This window comes from Enhydra lutris, unplaced genomic scaffold (assembly GCF_002288905.1).
Source record: "Enhydra lutris kenyoni isolate GAN:26980312 unplaced genomic scaffold, ASM228890v2 scaffoldscaffold40, whole genome shotgun sequence".
NCBI classification, from domain to species: Eukaryota; Metazoa; Chordata; class Mammalia; order Carnivora; family Mustelidae; genus Enhydra; species Enhydra lutris.
The window spans coordinates 5576037-5592364 of NW_019154124.1; the positions used below are offsets into that span (position 1 = coordinate 5576037).

Consider the following 16328-nt stretch of genomic DNA (forward strand, 5'->3'; position numbering starts at 1 on the left):
GGTGGTTCAGTTGGTTAAGCGACTGCCTTCGGCTCAGGTTATGACCCTGGAGTCCTGGTATCGAGTCCCACATCAGGCTCCCTGCTTGGCAGGGAGTCTGCTTCTCCCTCTGACCTCTTCCCTCTCATGCTCTCTTTCTCTCTCATTCTCTCTCTCTCAAATAAATAAATAAGATCTTTAAAAAAGATAAAATAAAAACAGTGATTCAGGTTTCTTACATTTTCAACTATATTAGCTTATCAATTTAAAAAAATCCCCTCTTATCCAGTATGGAGATTCCTCAAAAAATTAAAAATAGAACTACAATATGATCCAGTAATACCACTACTGAGTATTTACCAAAAAATATGAAAACATCAATTCAGAAAGATACATGCACCCCTATGTTTACTGCAGCATTATTTAGGATAGCCAAATTATGGAAACAACCCAAGTGTTCATCAATAGATGAATGGATTAAGACTATGTGATATTCTTTATTACAGTAGAATATTGGAATGAAATGGGATAGAGTATTCTCAGCCATAAAAAAGAATGAAATCTTCCTGTTGGCAACAACATGAATAGATCTAGAGAGAATAATGCTAAGTAAACTTAAGTCAGAAAAAGACAAATACCATGGTTTCACTCATATGTGGAATTTAAGAAACAAAACAAATGAATAAAGAAAAAGAGACCAAAAATCAGACTCTTAGCTATAGAGAATGAACTGGGGGTTACCAGATGGGAGGTTGATGGGGGGATGGGTGAAATAGGTGAAGGGGATTAAGAGTACACTCACTACGATCAACACTGAGTAATGTATGGAATTGCTGAAAAACTATATTTTACATTTGAAATTAATATAACATTGAATGTTAACTCTACCGCAGTTGAATTTTAAAAATATTTTTAGAGAATTCACTCCTGTCCTCTTTACATAGCTTATAAAATCTTAGTAAAATTACACATCTAATCTTCAGGTCATTTAATAATACCCTAGCCTCTAAGAAAACATTTGGCTAAGCAAAACCTAGATTATCACTAAACCATTTAATTATTGATCTAAAGCTTTGTATTCTACCAACATGAATAATCTGGGTGGGTCCTGCTGGAGAATTTGTATTTCAAATAATTTTTAAGTTATATTTAAGTGACCCTATCACAAACATCAACAGAAATCTGGAAAAATTAAGTGCATATTTATGAATGACTTTGAGACTCTTTAGAACATTTATTACCTACTTAGTATGAAAAGATTGTATTATGCATAAAACTCTAAAAATCTCCTATTATTTTTTCTTGTTTAACTGTACTTGGGAGATATTTGACTAATGAAATTTCATAGATCCACATTTATTAATGCTTTCCTGATGATACTGCTACCAAGTTGCATTGATAATTAAAACATTTTAAAGGTGTTCGGCTTTTTTCAACTAAAAACAAGTCATAGTATGCCATACCTTCATTCTTAATCCTTTTCAGGAAATAGACTTTTAAAAAAACATTGGAGATTTTAGTGAAATTCGATCATGATTCTTACATTCTGTTGACTTATTTTTATTTTGTTTTTTTTTTAAGCAAAGTAGAGAGTTCATTTTTAACTAGCCTGTTTAGCATGTAATTTTTTTTTAAAGATTTTATTTATTTATTTGACAGAGAGAGATCACAAGTAGACAGAGAGGCAGGCAGAGAGAGAGAGAGAGAGAGAGAGAGAGAGAAGCAGGCTCCCTGCCGAGCAGAGAGCCCGACGTGGGACTCGATCCCAGAACCCTGAGATCATGACCTGAGCCAAAGGCAGCGGCTTAACCCACTGAGCCACCCAGGCGCCCCTAGCACGTAATATTTTATCTGTGGTTTTGACTAAGTTGATTTATTTTGATGACATTTGGCATACTCTTGATGTTATCACAATATCACAATACAACTTAAGTTCAATTTCCATTTCAGTCCAATTATCTGAACCTGATCAAGCTTTACAGAGGATATAGTTTCTGTAATCTTTTTGAAAATATTTTATTTATTGATTTGTTTGAGAGAGAACGGGTGAGCAGGAGGGAGTGGAAGAGACTCCAAATCAGACTCCATGCTGAACACAGGGTTTGATCCCATGACCACGAGGCCATGACCCAAGCCAAAATCAGAAGTCAGATGCCCAACCGACTGAGCCCTTCTGTAGGTGGCCCTTCTGTAATTTTCGTAAATCTAAATGACATTAAGTCTGGGGGTAAAGATTACAGAGATGTATGATTATTTTGAATGACATCAACTTCACTGAAACATAAACTCATTTACACCTTTATCCTCTGGTTAACACAGTGTTGTCATCTTGTGTAGGATTAATAACAAGTTAGTAGATACTCAAAATTTTAAGTTGGGTTTATTTATCCATGGCCAATACTCATGGATCTCTGTGGAATGATCCATAAACTCCAATTGTAAGTTATGGTATCCTATGATCATTGTACTTTTATTTTAAACGTCATTCAAAGCTTGACCTTTAACCCTTGCATTGTTTATAGTTTATAAATTATTATTAGAAACTTCCTTATTGAGTGGAATTGCCCCCACATTTATGGGAAGATAAATGATTTAGTAAGTAATCACGTGTTGGTATAAACTAAAGTGAACTTTTGGTATTTTTCTCAGAAGTGAATTTTTTCTGTAGTAGAGTACACAAAAATGTACTCATTTTTGTGACTCTAGGACTATCCAAATTTGTTAACAGCTTTGGGTTAAGGTAGTAAGTGAGTTCCCACAGCTTAAAGTTCTGTCCAGGCTTGACGTCTCATGGGATTCGCCAGTGAAGCTAAATCAGGACCCTATTATGAAGGGTCCCCTCAGTGATCTCTTTGAGTACAAAGGCTTTCCAGCTGTCTTCTTCTGTCTCTAATTCATTTTTAGCAGGACCTCTACCCTCAGTGCATCCTCCCCTCTACATATCTGGTCAATTGTCTGACCTGGTGTTCTTCTCCTGATGGAGAGACATACCTAGAAAGAACTGGGATGTCTTTTACACTTTTGTTAAAGATGTGTCCTACCCTGTTTTCTCCAAAGCCAAAGCCTGCTTCTTTAGGAATATTTTTATTCTCTCTCAGAACAAAACTTCCCATTCTAAGCCATTTGGCAACTTGATGTGATAGCTAGAGCTGGTCATGCAATTTCCGGTCAGAGGAGCTGGGATATTGGACGAAGGTGGGTGTGGTGGGGTGGGGGCCGTCTAAGGTTCTTGGAGAGGCAGAGAAGCAGTAACAGACCAACAAAAAGTTGAGATAAAAAATTCAAGCAATCGAGAAAGATGAGTCAGAACTAGTTCAATGGCAAAGGAGCAGGAAAGTACATGTGGTATATGTAACTGGAGATGTGGTGTACCAGGCAAGCACTTGGAAGGTTGACAGATTATAAGGCTTGCATGTTATATTTAATAAAGGAAAGAGCAAAGGCCTTAATACCAGATTCACATAATTCATCCATGTTACTAATATGAGGCGAAGCAGGTACTGTCCCAGTGGAAGTGTAATAAATAATGTTAAACTACATTATTCTTCCTCAGGCTACTTATTCTAATTTTTCTGTGGTACATTTACCCCAATAAATGTGGGAGAAAAAGGTTGAACTTCCTATAAGCTCAGAAATTTTTTATACTTTATAAAACTAGACTGATATAATAACTTATCGAGAGATGGTTAAAATAAGCTTCGCAGGCCCAGTACTTGAGTAGATTTTGGACTGTATTTACACCATATGTGGATGAATATTTTTCAAGGAAATTTGTACTTGTCCTTCCGGCAAGTTTAATGCATACTAGGTTTCTCTTTCTTTCTTTTTTTTTTTTTTAAAGATTTTATTTATTTATTTGACAGAGAGAAATCACAAGTAGGCAGAGAGGCAGGCAGAGAGAGAGGAGGAAGCAGGCTCCCTGCTGAGCAGAAAGCCCGATGTGGGGCTTGAACCCAGGACCTGGGATCATGACCTGAGCTGAAGGCAGCGGCTTAACCCACTAAGCCACCCAGGCGCCCCTAGGTTTCTCTTTCTGATGAAATAATGTTTCGTTATCTTGGTGGATTTTGTTTAAAATACTGAATTGAGTTTTCCTAACTAGCGATTTAAAATATGATTTAAATTTGTTAAATTACCATAGAGTCTGTTTAAATTCAGCTGGATATTTATTGGGGGTTTAAACTACCCAGACAGTTATACTAAAGGAATTTTTCACAATGTTATGAATACATTTGGGCTTTTCTCCCCCATAGGTTTGGATATTCAATTATTCATTTTCCAAAATTTCATAAAATATATTTTAATTAAAAAGTAGTGGGGTGCCGGGGGGCTCAGTCACCTAGATTTTTGACTCTTGATTTCCGGCTCAGGTCACGATCCCAGGGTTGTGAGACTGAGCCCTGTTGGGCTCCATGCTCCATGCTTGAGATTCTCTCTCTCCTTCTCCCTCTTCCCTCACACACATGCACACATGCACGGAAGTAGCTCTCAGTTTAATTTAGTATTTATTGAGAATCAATTAGCAGCTTAGGCGGGTGTCTTGGGTGGGCATATTTTCTGCCTTTGAGGAACTAATTTTTTTCTTGGGAGAAAAAATACATAATTAAGACAGAAAATAGTTCTGCACACTATAAAAATAAGGGCTGGATTGTATGATTCAACCCAATGGTTCTTAAATTTGGCTTTCTATCAGAATCAGCAGGAAAGGTTTTTAAAAATGCAAAATCTGGAGACAGTCTTTGAGACGTTGGTCTGCTGTCTTCCTGGTGTTGGCCTCACTGAAATAAATACCTTTCTTGTTCCATACCACACCACACCACACACACACACACACACACACACACACACACACACGCACACGCACCCCAGAAACAAAAAAAAAACAAAAACAAAGTCTAAACCTCCACTCCCAGAGTTTCTGACTCAGTGGTCTTTTCTAATTGGCCCTCCCCTGATGATAATGTTATAGGTCATTCAGTGTAAGATGCCACGTGCCAGAATAATGTAGGAGAGGCAGCTATTACTATGGATAGACTTCTTAAAGTAGGTTAAACATTTTATAACTTATTTTTTATTGGGTTCAGGCCTTAATCACCAGTCATATAAAGTCAAGTAGGTTCTGATGTCTCTGCAGATATTTTGTTGTACTTATCCAATTATGGTACTGACCAGTAAGTATTTTTAATTGATAATTGCTATAAAATTTACACTTATTTTCCAGGTCTTTTTGAGGTTACATATTTTATAGATACCAGTGTTATTTCTTCCCTCTTCAGAATTTATTCTGTGAACACAGAGTACCCCTTTTGTAAAATAGCTGATTTTAGGTTACCTGGGTGGCTCAGTCTGTTAAGCATCTGCCTTCAGCTCTGGTCATAATCCTGGAGTCCTGGGGTCAAGTTCTGTAGGGAGCCTGCTTCTCCCTATGCCTCCGCCTCTCTCTCTCTCTCTCTGTCTTTCAGGAATAAACAAAATCTTTTTAAAAAGTAGCTGATGTTAGGCATAGTGAACAACTATCATAGCTTAAGAAACAAAGCAAACAACAACGAAATTTCTTTGGTCCTCATTCATCATTAGGTATTAAAATCTCATCTCTTCCTTTGCAGTCAACTTTCTTGAAAGAACAGTCTGCACTGTAGTTACAAGTGTGACCTCTGAAGCCTAATTCCCTGGGTTCATCTCTAGACTCTGCTTGGCCGTGCCTTGCTAAGAGGGTAGTTTCAATAGATAGCATCTTTATTAGGATTATCTTACTCTGATTCAACCCTCCTCTCTTAAAACTTTCTTTTCCTTATTTCCATAGTGAAATCTAGTCTTTCTCAGTCTCCTCTACGAGCTCCCCTTCTTCTGCCAATCCCTTAAATGGGTGTTTACCTCTTCATTTCACTTCTGTTTTTATGCCATTCTCTCTGGGTGACACAGTCTTCTTCCGTGTCTCCACCACTTCCTGCGCTGTAATGATTCCCTGATGATACCCAGCACAGATCTTCCTCCAGCTCCTGTTCAGCACTGTCCTGTTGAAGTATACTGCAAGCCACATGTAAAATCTTCCATATTCTAGTAGCCACATTTAAAAAACAAAAATAAATAGATGAAGTTTAATAAGCTATTTTATTTAACATGGAATATATAAAATAGTAAACATTTCAATATAATATAGTCAATATAAAATTATTAATGAGATATTTTTCATAATTTTTTGTACTAAGTATTCCAAATCTGGTATGTACTTTACACTTAGAGTACATCTTACATATTGGAATATTTTGTATTGAGATTCTGTAAAATTTAGAGTTGAAAATTAGATTCATGAACCCAGTTGTTCCATATCTACTTACAGGTTTTCTAATAACTGAATGAAATATCAGAAAATTATTTTTCTTTAATACTCGCATCCACCTTGACAAAATGAGTACATCTTTTTTTTTAATATTTTATTGATTTATTTGAGAGAGAGAGGACACAAGAGGGGGGCAGGGTCAGAGGGAGAAGCATACTCCCCACTGAGCAGAGAGCCCGATGCGGGACTCGATCCCGGGACTTCAGGATCACAACCTGAGCCAAAGGCAGTTACCCAACCAACTGAGTACATGTTTTTTAGAAGAGATGAGTTAACTTTGATAAAGGCCTATCAGTTTCAAAACTATGTTTGACCAAGTAAATCTATTTACTCTTATGTCAACCTAGCATTATTAACATGAGTTCCATAGGGATACTACCTAAATCAAAAACCTACTCCAAAATTATCATATCAACAAGACATTTTTAAATATTTTTGGAGTCTTTTTGCAGACAATTAAAAAATGCTGTCAATTGCAATTAAAATCTTCTGCTTATTGATTAATGTTAAGACAATGTATAAAATCACTATTATTTGTATTAAAGATTTTACTTTCAGTATGAGTTCTCTTACTTTTCCAACCACTTTGCAAATAAACTCTTGCCTTCCTTGAAGCTCCAAATTCAGCTCATTCATTTGCAGTGTGATACTGGTCAGGCAACGTGCATCATTGTACCATGTTTTTGTCATTGATTATTGGTTAATGAGCAATTATTCCTCCTGTTTCAAGAACATATTAAATTAGAGTTAACAGTTCAGTGAATCTTTGTAAAACTATTCTATGATGTAACCAATAAGCATTAACACAAAACACAAGATCAGGGATGCCTGGGTGGCTCAGTTGGTTAGGCCGCTGCCTTCAGCTCGGGTCTGATCCTGGGGTCCTGGGATTGAGTCCTGCATCGGGCTCCTTGCTCGGCGGGGAGCCTGCTTCCCCCTCTCTCTCTGCCTGCCTCTCTGCCTGCTTGTGTGTGTACTCTCTCTCTGACAAATAAACAAAATCTTTAAAAAAAAAAACAAACACGAGATCATTCCATTTTTCTTCTGTGTTTTTTTTTTTCAAGAGTATCATAAGCTGGTGATGAGCCAGAGCTTTTGCATGTATGTACTAATTCTGTACTAACAATCGTATCCATGACACTTACCTAGAGTCTGTTTCAAAAAACCAAACATAGGAATTTTCAATATGTATAATATATTGGTATGAAGCCATAAGACAAAGATCAGCCTATAGTTTTAAAACTCTGTTAAGTCTGGATTTTTCACCTAACATGGCTGAAGCACTCCATCATTGTGTGATAGAAACTAATTTTTTTCATGTCTAACTGAAATTCTTCCTAAACTGATATAAGAGATTTAAAAATGTTTGTGTCGTAAATTCTAATTTTTAGATAGTGAATTGCCAACATTTCTTTATAGACTCAGTAGTTCTTTGAGAAAAAAAAAAAATAACCAAAGTATTAATTGGGCCATGTCCCTTATTTGCAAAGTGCCTTTTCTGAAAATGAATATTTTTAACACCCACTCCTTTGCTCGTAAATGCCCAGAAAATCTTCAAGTTCTCATGGTTAAGTCCAAATTCCCTGGCATTCATTTCTATGATCTTGTCCCCTCGATCTTCCCAATAGCACCTTTTTTACTCTTTCCTCTTAAACTTTTCATCCAGTCATGCTGAAATTCTTGTAGTTCCCCCCAAAGCCATTCTCTCTCTCTTTGAAGACTTATTTATTTGTTGAGAGGGAAAAAGCAATGTGGGGGCAGTGAGGAGGGGAGGGAGAGAGAAATTCAAGTAGACACCCTGCTGAACACAGAGCCCAAGTTCGGAGGAACCATGATATCATGACCTGAGCCCAAACCAGAGTCGGACACTTAACAGATTGCACCACCCAGGTGACGCTCTTTTTTGCTTCTCTATGCCATTTCCTTTTATTCCAGAAAGAAGCACCTCTCTGCTCCCCTTTCTACCACCTCTCTTCCTTCTGCTCATCTTCCAAAACTCATCAGAGGGGAAGCCTGGGTAGCTCAGTTGGTTGATCGTCTCAGGTTATGATCACAGAGCTCGAGTTCCGAGTAGTGCTCCCCATTCAGTGGGGAGTCTGCTTCTCTCTCTGGCTCTGGCTCTGTCTCCAATAAAGAAATAAAACTATTAAAAGAAAAAATCCTTCAGCAGGGAAATCATCTTCTCTGGAAAATGTCGTCTTCTCTCCAGTCTGGCATTAGTATCCCTTCCTTGTCCTCTATCGCCCCCCAGCCTCCTCCAGACACACTGCCATAGCCCTTACTACACTACACTCTAAGCTACCAGATGGGAAGCTCTTCTGAGAGCGGAGGTGGTGCTTTTATCTATTTCCCTAACACCCAGAACAGCCCCTGACAGGTACTGGGTGCTCGGAAAGAGTTTTGGCATATCCATTAACTATCACATCGCATTGATACTGTGATTCAAGGGATACCTGACTGAGCTTATATAATAAACAACTATCCTGAGCATAAGGGGTTCTACTCTTCAGTTTAGAAGTAATGCATTACTTTTAAATGGAATAAAGAGTGAGTTGGATGTTTTATTCAGTAGACATTTATTGACATTTTTTTCTTAGTCCTCTCAAAAAGTTTCAACCATTTAATTTGTATAGTATGGCCTAAGTTTTGTCATTGTATTTGCTTATTACCAGATTTTGCTTTCATTGCTAATCAATCATCTTTCCCATTTTCTCTCTCGGTCCAGCTCCGACAGAAGCCACGATGCACCCACATCTAGGTAAGTGGTCAGACCCTGAGGTCACTAATGTTAGTACTAGATGTGCATGTTTCACTCCTCTGTCTATGTGGGCAGATGATACAGAGATGAGGAAACTTCCTGACCTCTCTGATTTTCTCTGATCGTTCACTGGAATCAGTCTTAGGTTCAGATTATGCTTGAAACAGGACCTCACCATGGCGGCAGTCATGCTGCCCAGCTGGGGCTTATGGAGGGACTTTTGAACCTGTTAGTACGTTCAGCCTCGGGATCCTATTGACTGTGACCTTTTCATTCTGTATTCTGTGCTAAATGTTCCCCAGAGCTCCTGCCCGTCACAAATAGGAGATCATGGGCATAGTGGTAAGGAGGGTATGGAGGGATGGAGATCATTTCAGACTTCAGATACCTGTTCAGACCAGTGCTGGTTTGCAAAAAGAGAAGAAGTTTAGTCATTTCTTTTAAAATTCAAATGAGGCTGTTTAAATAGCTGTAAGCTTTATTTCAAGGCACCACGTGAAGTTCCCACCTCTCATTTTTCTCATGTTCTTTCCATACGGCCGTGCGAGGCAATGTTATATAGCAGTTAAGGGGATAGTTTCTGGAGCTGCTACCTCGGCTCATCTCACCTTCCCACTTGCTAGCCACGTACACGGAGTAAGTTACTTAGCCTGTCTGGGCCTCAGTTTCCTCGTCTGTAGAGTGGAAGTCATAATAATACCTACCTCTTCGGGTTATCCTGAGGCTGAAATGAATTCCTTTGTGTAAAGTGCTCAATGACATAATAGTGTTTAGAAAGCAGTAAACACGTGAACAAGAACGATTGAGGCTTACCCACACCTTTGTCAAACATTCTCTAGAAAACAAGTGATCTTTAAGAGTTAAGAGTTTCTCATCTGTGTTGGTGAAGATTTATTTTAAAAGCCATTTCCTACACTACATATGTCATAAGAATGAAGAATAAGTCATCCCAGCTGGCTCCGGCCTTTTCCGATGTCTCTAGCGCTGGCACTTGGAGATGGGTCAGTTATTTGTCTCTCGGGCTTTTCCTTTCAACATACAAACCCAATTAATTTATTTTTCTCTTTGGAGGATCTGCCTCGAGAAGCTCGACTTTCATGTAATGCTACGGCTTGGGGCCCTTCTTCTTTGGCAGACGAATGCCAGTGCTTAGAAGCCTGCCTTCTGGCAGCCCAGGCAGGCTGGTGACCCGCTGTGGCCCAGCTGTGTCTAGGCTAGCTTAGGTGTCTGGGAGAGCTGGACCCTGCAGGCAATTCAGGCCCTGCATCCGAAGGCTCAGAGGAATCATTAAATCACTCCCACGCACAGAACACATCACAGCGTTCTCTCCAGCGGAAATCCATATTCTCCCTGTTGTCCTGCCTAAGGCTTCGAGTCTGAGCAGCCATTTCTCTGAATACGTGCTGATTCACTGGTTGCTCAGACGTCGTTATGTGCTCACCTGCTGGCGTACCTGGAATCAAGAGAGTAAGGGTGGCCGTGTCACCAAAGAGAATCTGGAAGTATGCTTCCTGATAGTCGGAGGTGACTTTAATTACCCCGTGAGTTAACAAATTATTTTCAAGTGAGCCAAAAAAAAAAAGTATATATATATAATAAAATATATATGATAAAATATAGTTTTTAAAATACAAATAAAAATATAAAATTGATAATAAAATTTTTTGTTACTTTTTTTGGTTAATCATATCCTATGATTTTAATTTTTTCCAAAAAGTGTGTGTAAACTCGTTCAAACAAAATTATACAAGCCTGGAGAACTTATATTAGCCAAAACAACTTTCCCAAGCAGACCACGGGAATTGGATGAGAGAGGGCTTTTAAGCACTAAATTCATTTTTTACAACTTGAATAGAACTAGTGGTAGTTTCTCACACAATCTTAAAAATGAGGCGTGACTTTTTTTTACTTGTCTGCCTTCTATTCAGTGGAAAAAGCACATATTCTACAGTTTATGAGGACAGTTTTTGCCCTTAGAATGGCTCAAGTTGTTCTAAAGCTGGAAAATGGGTACCTAATACCAGCCCAAGTGTAACGATGGCATGCTTTAAACTATGGATGGTTCCCTGGTATTCCTTCTGACTTTTAACATGACTTTACTTGGGACTTTCATGGACTCATGTAGATCATTTCTCCAGTGCAGCTCTGGGGGAAGAAATGTTAACAATTTGCAACACATTAAATTAAAAAATGAGTGACTATAGAGAATGAGAGAAAACAAGTCAGGGCCAGAGGGACAGTAGGAAATAGAAGAGGAATGGGTAAAATACCAAACATATTAGCCAACAGTGAACAGCCAGAATGTTCCTTCTCCTTCTACACTGTAAAGTGATTTAACACTGAGCATATAGAGCTACCAGAGGCAAGTCTTGCATGACCTCTCTTTGTAGGTTAGTACTGACCTTGGCCTTCCTCCCTCGTTTAGCAGGTGACAATTTGGTAGAATTTCTCTTTGGGGACTCTGGTTTCCAGACTTCTGTGTGTCTAAACAGCAGAGCCTTTACCCTTTTCCCTTCATAGGTTAGGGACAAAGCAAATATCATCAACCACTCATTTAAAATTCAGCTTTAATTTAAAATATCGTTATTCCTTGTAAAGGCAGCACATTGACACTTTCATGTAGCTGAATCTATTGTTTAGTGTAATTTTTTTCTAAGTATTTTATTTTTCTTTTAGCTGAAGTACATAGTGACAGCATTATCCTACGAGATGACTTTGACTCCTACCACCAACTAGAGTTGAATCCAAATATATGGTAAGTTACAGGAATGTGCCTCACTTCAGTGTGTTTTTTCAATGCCAAGAAAACATGATGCTGACTGCATCATACAAATAACTGACTTGGAGCAGTTCATAACATTAAGTTGCATGTTAGCAATAAGGGATCAGTGAGAGTTGTGAGTTGTTCAACTAGGAAGCAGAGCTGTGTAGACTGCATGGTGTCTATTTCGTGACTTCTTTAAGAGCTGAATGTAGGTGCCACCTCAAAGCCATGTGTATGGTTAGATTTTTTTTTTCAGTTGTACAAGTTCTTTATGTAGAAAAAACTATGCTTTAGTGTGTCTAACAATTGTGTTTATGCTGAGCAAAAGAGGGGAAGTGGTCTGTCTGAAATGACAGGTGATTTGAGTCATACAAATAACTTCTAAGTTTTTTGACCACCTCATTATTTATACTCCATTGTCTCCTTCGAAGGCAGCTTAGATGCAACTCTGTGGGATATTTGAGGACAAAGAAATAATGAACCAAAATCATTCATTAAAAACTTGTTGAATACGTAAATGGATGCATGAATTTGTTGGCAATTTGTCGTACTTTTGCTGACTAGAGAAATAGGTCTGTCAACCTAGAGCTATAATCAATCTGTGTAATTTCTGGGAATGTCTGAATGTGGATTTTCTAGGACACTAAATGTTTTTGTATACACAATCAAGAGTTCAAAATAAATTTGAAGCTCAAATGTGAACTTTCGAGTTACAACCAAAATCCAAAGAAAGAAAGTGAAAAATACTGATTCAAATTGTATATGCAATGCTATTGCAGCATCATTTACAATAGACAAGATATGGAAGTAACCTAAATGTCTATTGATAGGTGAATGGATAAGGAAGGGGTGTGTGTGTGTGTGAGAAAGAGAGAGAGAGAGAGAGAGAGAGAGACAGTGAGTGATGGAATATTACACAGCCACAACAAAGGATGAGATCTGGTCATTTGCAACAACCTGGATGGACCTAGAAGGTATTATGCTAATGGAAATAAGTCAGATTGAGAGAGATAAATACCATATGATTTCACATATATGTGGAATCTAAAAAAACAAAACAAATGAATAAACAAATCATAAACAAAAATCAGAATCAGACCTATAAATACGGAGAACAACTGATGGGTGCCAGAGGGAAGCGGGGATGGGCAAAATGGTGGAAGAGAGTGGGAGATACAGGCTTCTAGCTATGGAATGGGAATAAAATTCCTTCTAGCATAGGGAATATAGTCAGTGATATTGTGGTAGCATTGTATGGTGACAGGTGGTAGCTAGCTATGCTTGTGGTGAGCAGAACTGTGAATATACAGAAGCTGAGTCACTATGTCGTGCACCTGAAATGAATGTAACATTATGTGTCTACTATACTCAAATTTAAAAATTTTAAAAAGACTAGAATTCCATCCTCAAAAGTCAGCACATGATGTTCATGTCTGTTTTTCTTTATTTTCACTGTTCAACAAATATTAAGCAATAATCATTTTATTGATAACAATAAATTAAGAAGACATATAGTTCCTCTTCTCAAGTAGCTTACGGTTTAGCAGAAGATATACTAAGAACATATTTTTAAAAACCTTATGATCCAGGATAAAAATTCTTTAAGTATCATAGAGGGGTACAAATTAGCATAGGTACTGTAGTTCCAAAAAAGAGAAAGATGACTCTGGTGGGATTTTCTTGGAGAAAGTAACCCTTGAGCTGAGCGTTGAAGATGACAGAGAGGGCTGGTGCTTCAATACTAGATGGAGGAATGTCTTCTTTTTTTCTTCTTCTTGTGTCTTCTAGAAAGATCTATGTACTATAGAGTAAAAATCAGACTGGACAGAGTCATAAAGTCTCATAATTTATCTGCCATTTAAGAAATAATTTACCAATAAAATTTCACTTCCCTGTGAACATATCCTAAATATAAGTTTCTTAAAATAAATTGAAAATCTTTATTAAGAAAAGGCCAATGAAATTTTCTAAGCACTGCTTGTACCCAGGAAAAGTTCTTCCTCCCCCTGACATTTGGGTTTTTTATATTTCATTAATATAGATGTTATCAGATGATTTGTTTCTTTCAAGGCAAGTTCATTTCTGTCAAGCTAATTCATTGTCTTCACCAAATTTTCTTGACAGATACAAAATGTGACTTTTATGTGGTTCAAATTCTTTTGTTTTTGAAATCAATAAAACATGATTGATTTTGCTTCACCCATTTTCATGACTGATCTGATATATGCTTCCTTGACCGAAGTTATGGATTTTGTGTCCCTTTCACTTAAGCTATGTTTATCCCACTTAAAAAAAAAATTTGTTAACTTTAAAAAGCCACGTACTTCTGTTTTCTATCAAATATACTTAGAGTAATTTTACTTTAACCCTTACTGCTCACAGTCTCCTTCACGTAGTCCCTTTAAGATTTAAAAACAAAACAAAACAAAAAACTCCCAACTATGAACCTCTCATCATTTGAGAGATGATTTTGTTGAGCAAAAAGGTGGCAGAGTTTTTGATGTCAGGTGTGACTCCTATGATTCTTGAGCTCGCCATGGGCCAGCTGGGTACCTTGAGAAAAGTGACAAGGTTCCTTTACCGCACTGAGCCTGTTTCCTGGTCAGTAAAAGTGAGATAAATACTGTTTTTACAGCTTCATTCTAGTTTGATGAGACCTTTGGCTGCAAAGGTCTGGCGTCAAGCCTGGTATCGTAGGTGCTCAGAAAATGTAGTTCCTTCCCCTCTTTGCTTCTCTCTCTCTTCTCTCTTTTCCTCTTTCTCTTTCTTTCTCTGTCTCATCCTTACCTGCTCTGCTCTCTTCCCCTGCTTTCCTTCCTCTCTCCTTTTCTCCCTCCTTCTCTTTGTTCCTTCCTTTCTTCCTCCTGTGCTGATTTGTGCAATGTTCTCCCTGCCTCCTCTAAGCCCACATAGGACCCCAAATCATTATTAGCTTAAAAATTGTCAGGGTGTCTGGGTGGCTCAGTCGGTTAAGCGCCTTTGGCTCAGGTCATGATCCCAGGGTTCTGGGATTGAGCCCCACATCTGGCTCTCTGCTCAGCAGGGAGCCTGCTTCTCTCTCCCCCTCTGCTTGCTGCTCCCCTAGCTATGCTCTCTCTCTCTGAAAAATAAATAAATAAAAATCTTTTTAAAAAATTTCTCAACCAATTTATTTAAATGAGTCCTCAAGTCTTCCCTCATTACATTTGGATGAAAAACAGTCATCAGAGTAAATGCATCTGTATTATATAATATATGGGTCATATGTTTGTGAAAATAGAGTAGAATCACAGAGAAGGAGAAAAAAGATGATAGACACTGTCTCAGAATCCTTAAAAATAGATGTACACTTCCTAAAGTCAGAAACCAGCAGCCAATAAAATCAGACATCCCAGTCAGATTTTTCAAGAAACGTAAGGAAGCCCTACTTTTTTGGATTTCTATGGGCAGTTATGACTCTCCTGAAATCCCTTTTCTAAGAATGCATACTGGCATATGAGTTTTGTTCTCTGTGATCTTGTCTTTGATTCTCTCCCCCTGACCCCGCAGAATTAGAAATCACTGGGCAACTTGGACAATGTGGGAAGGAGAAAACCTTGCTGCCCAGTCTGGAACTCTGTGCCTCTGTGCCTCCTACCACATAGAGCAGAGGGTCTGGGGCACGGCTGTTGGCCAAATTCCCATGACTAAGTACATCACCGGGGAATTTGCCACAAGAGAAAAACGTACTGCTTTTATAAGCATGTTTCTGCCCCAGGGTTTAAAAATCATCATATGCATTATTTAATTTGTAATTTTTAAGGACACGCTAAAGAATAAATTAAGAAACTGAAGTCATGTCTGCGCAGTGAGGGAGAGGTAGAATTGTTTAAAAATTAACCGCTCACAACTTATTTGCTTCCATTAACTTCATCTAATAAAATCAATTTTTTTCACTCCATTACATGTAATTTTTGATAGCCAAGTTTATTATCTCATGTACAAAACACTGTACATAAAAAACAAGGACCATAAAACAATATGACTATTATTATGAATGAACATAACAGCCCAGTTACTATTCCAAGTGTCTGGCTGCAGTTGGAATAGAGCCAAGAAACTTTTTTTCCATCGATTCAATGTTGAATGTTTTATATATTTAGTTTAAATATTAGATTTCATTAAAAAATAATAAATTTACTTGGCAAAAAGTCCAATCTAGTTTAAAAAAAAATAAATAATAAAAATAAGCCTTCCTCCCACACAGCACCTATATTCCCTTCCTCCAGGGGCAACAACTGTTAGCCGTTTCTGCCAGTCCTTCCAGAAATTGTTTATGCTTACACAAGTGCGGCAGTTACAAATTCTCTCCATAAACTTGGGCATCAGAGAAATAAAACTTTCTTTATTCTTTCATAACCCAACTTAATTTCTTTTTATTGTCCATCTCCTACCAGTGATGAAAACTTAACTTCAGTCACCTTTGGCTAACCCTCTTCCATTTTCCTGATGTTGTAAGAAAGTTTCAG

The 16328-nt window shown here is 37.9% G+C and overlaps 1 protein-coding gene across 2 annotated transcripts in view; it reads left to right on the forward strand.

Annotated features, from left to right (window-relative positions):
* The window catches only part of LOC111155225 (reelin), a 505959-nt gene that overhangs the window by 221998 nt on the left and 267633 nt on the right, over positions 1 to 16328 (forward strand). For both annotated transcript variants that reach the window (XM_022515343.1, XM_022515345.1), the window contains exons 5-6: positions 9045 to 9077; positions 11754 to 11832. In XM_022515343.1, the coding sequence (XP_022371051.1) occupies positions 9045 to 9077; positions 11754 to 11832 (112 nt within the window). The remainder of the gene's footprint in view (positions 1 to 9044; positions 9078 to 11753; positions 11833 to 16328) is intronic.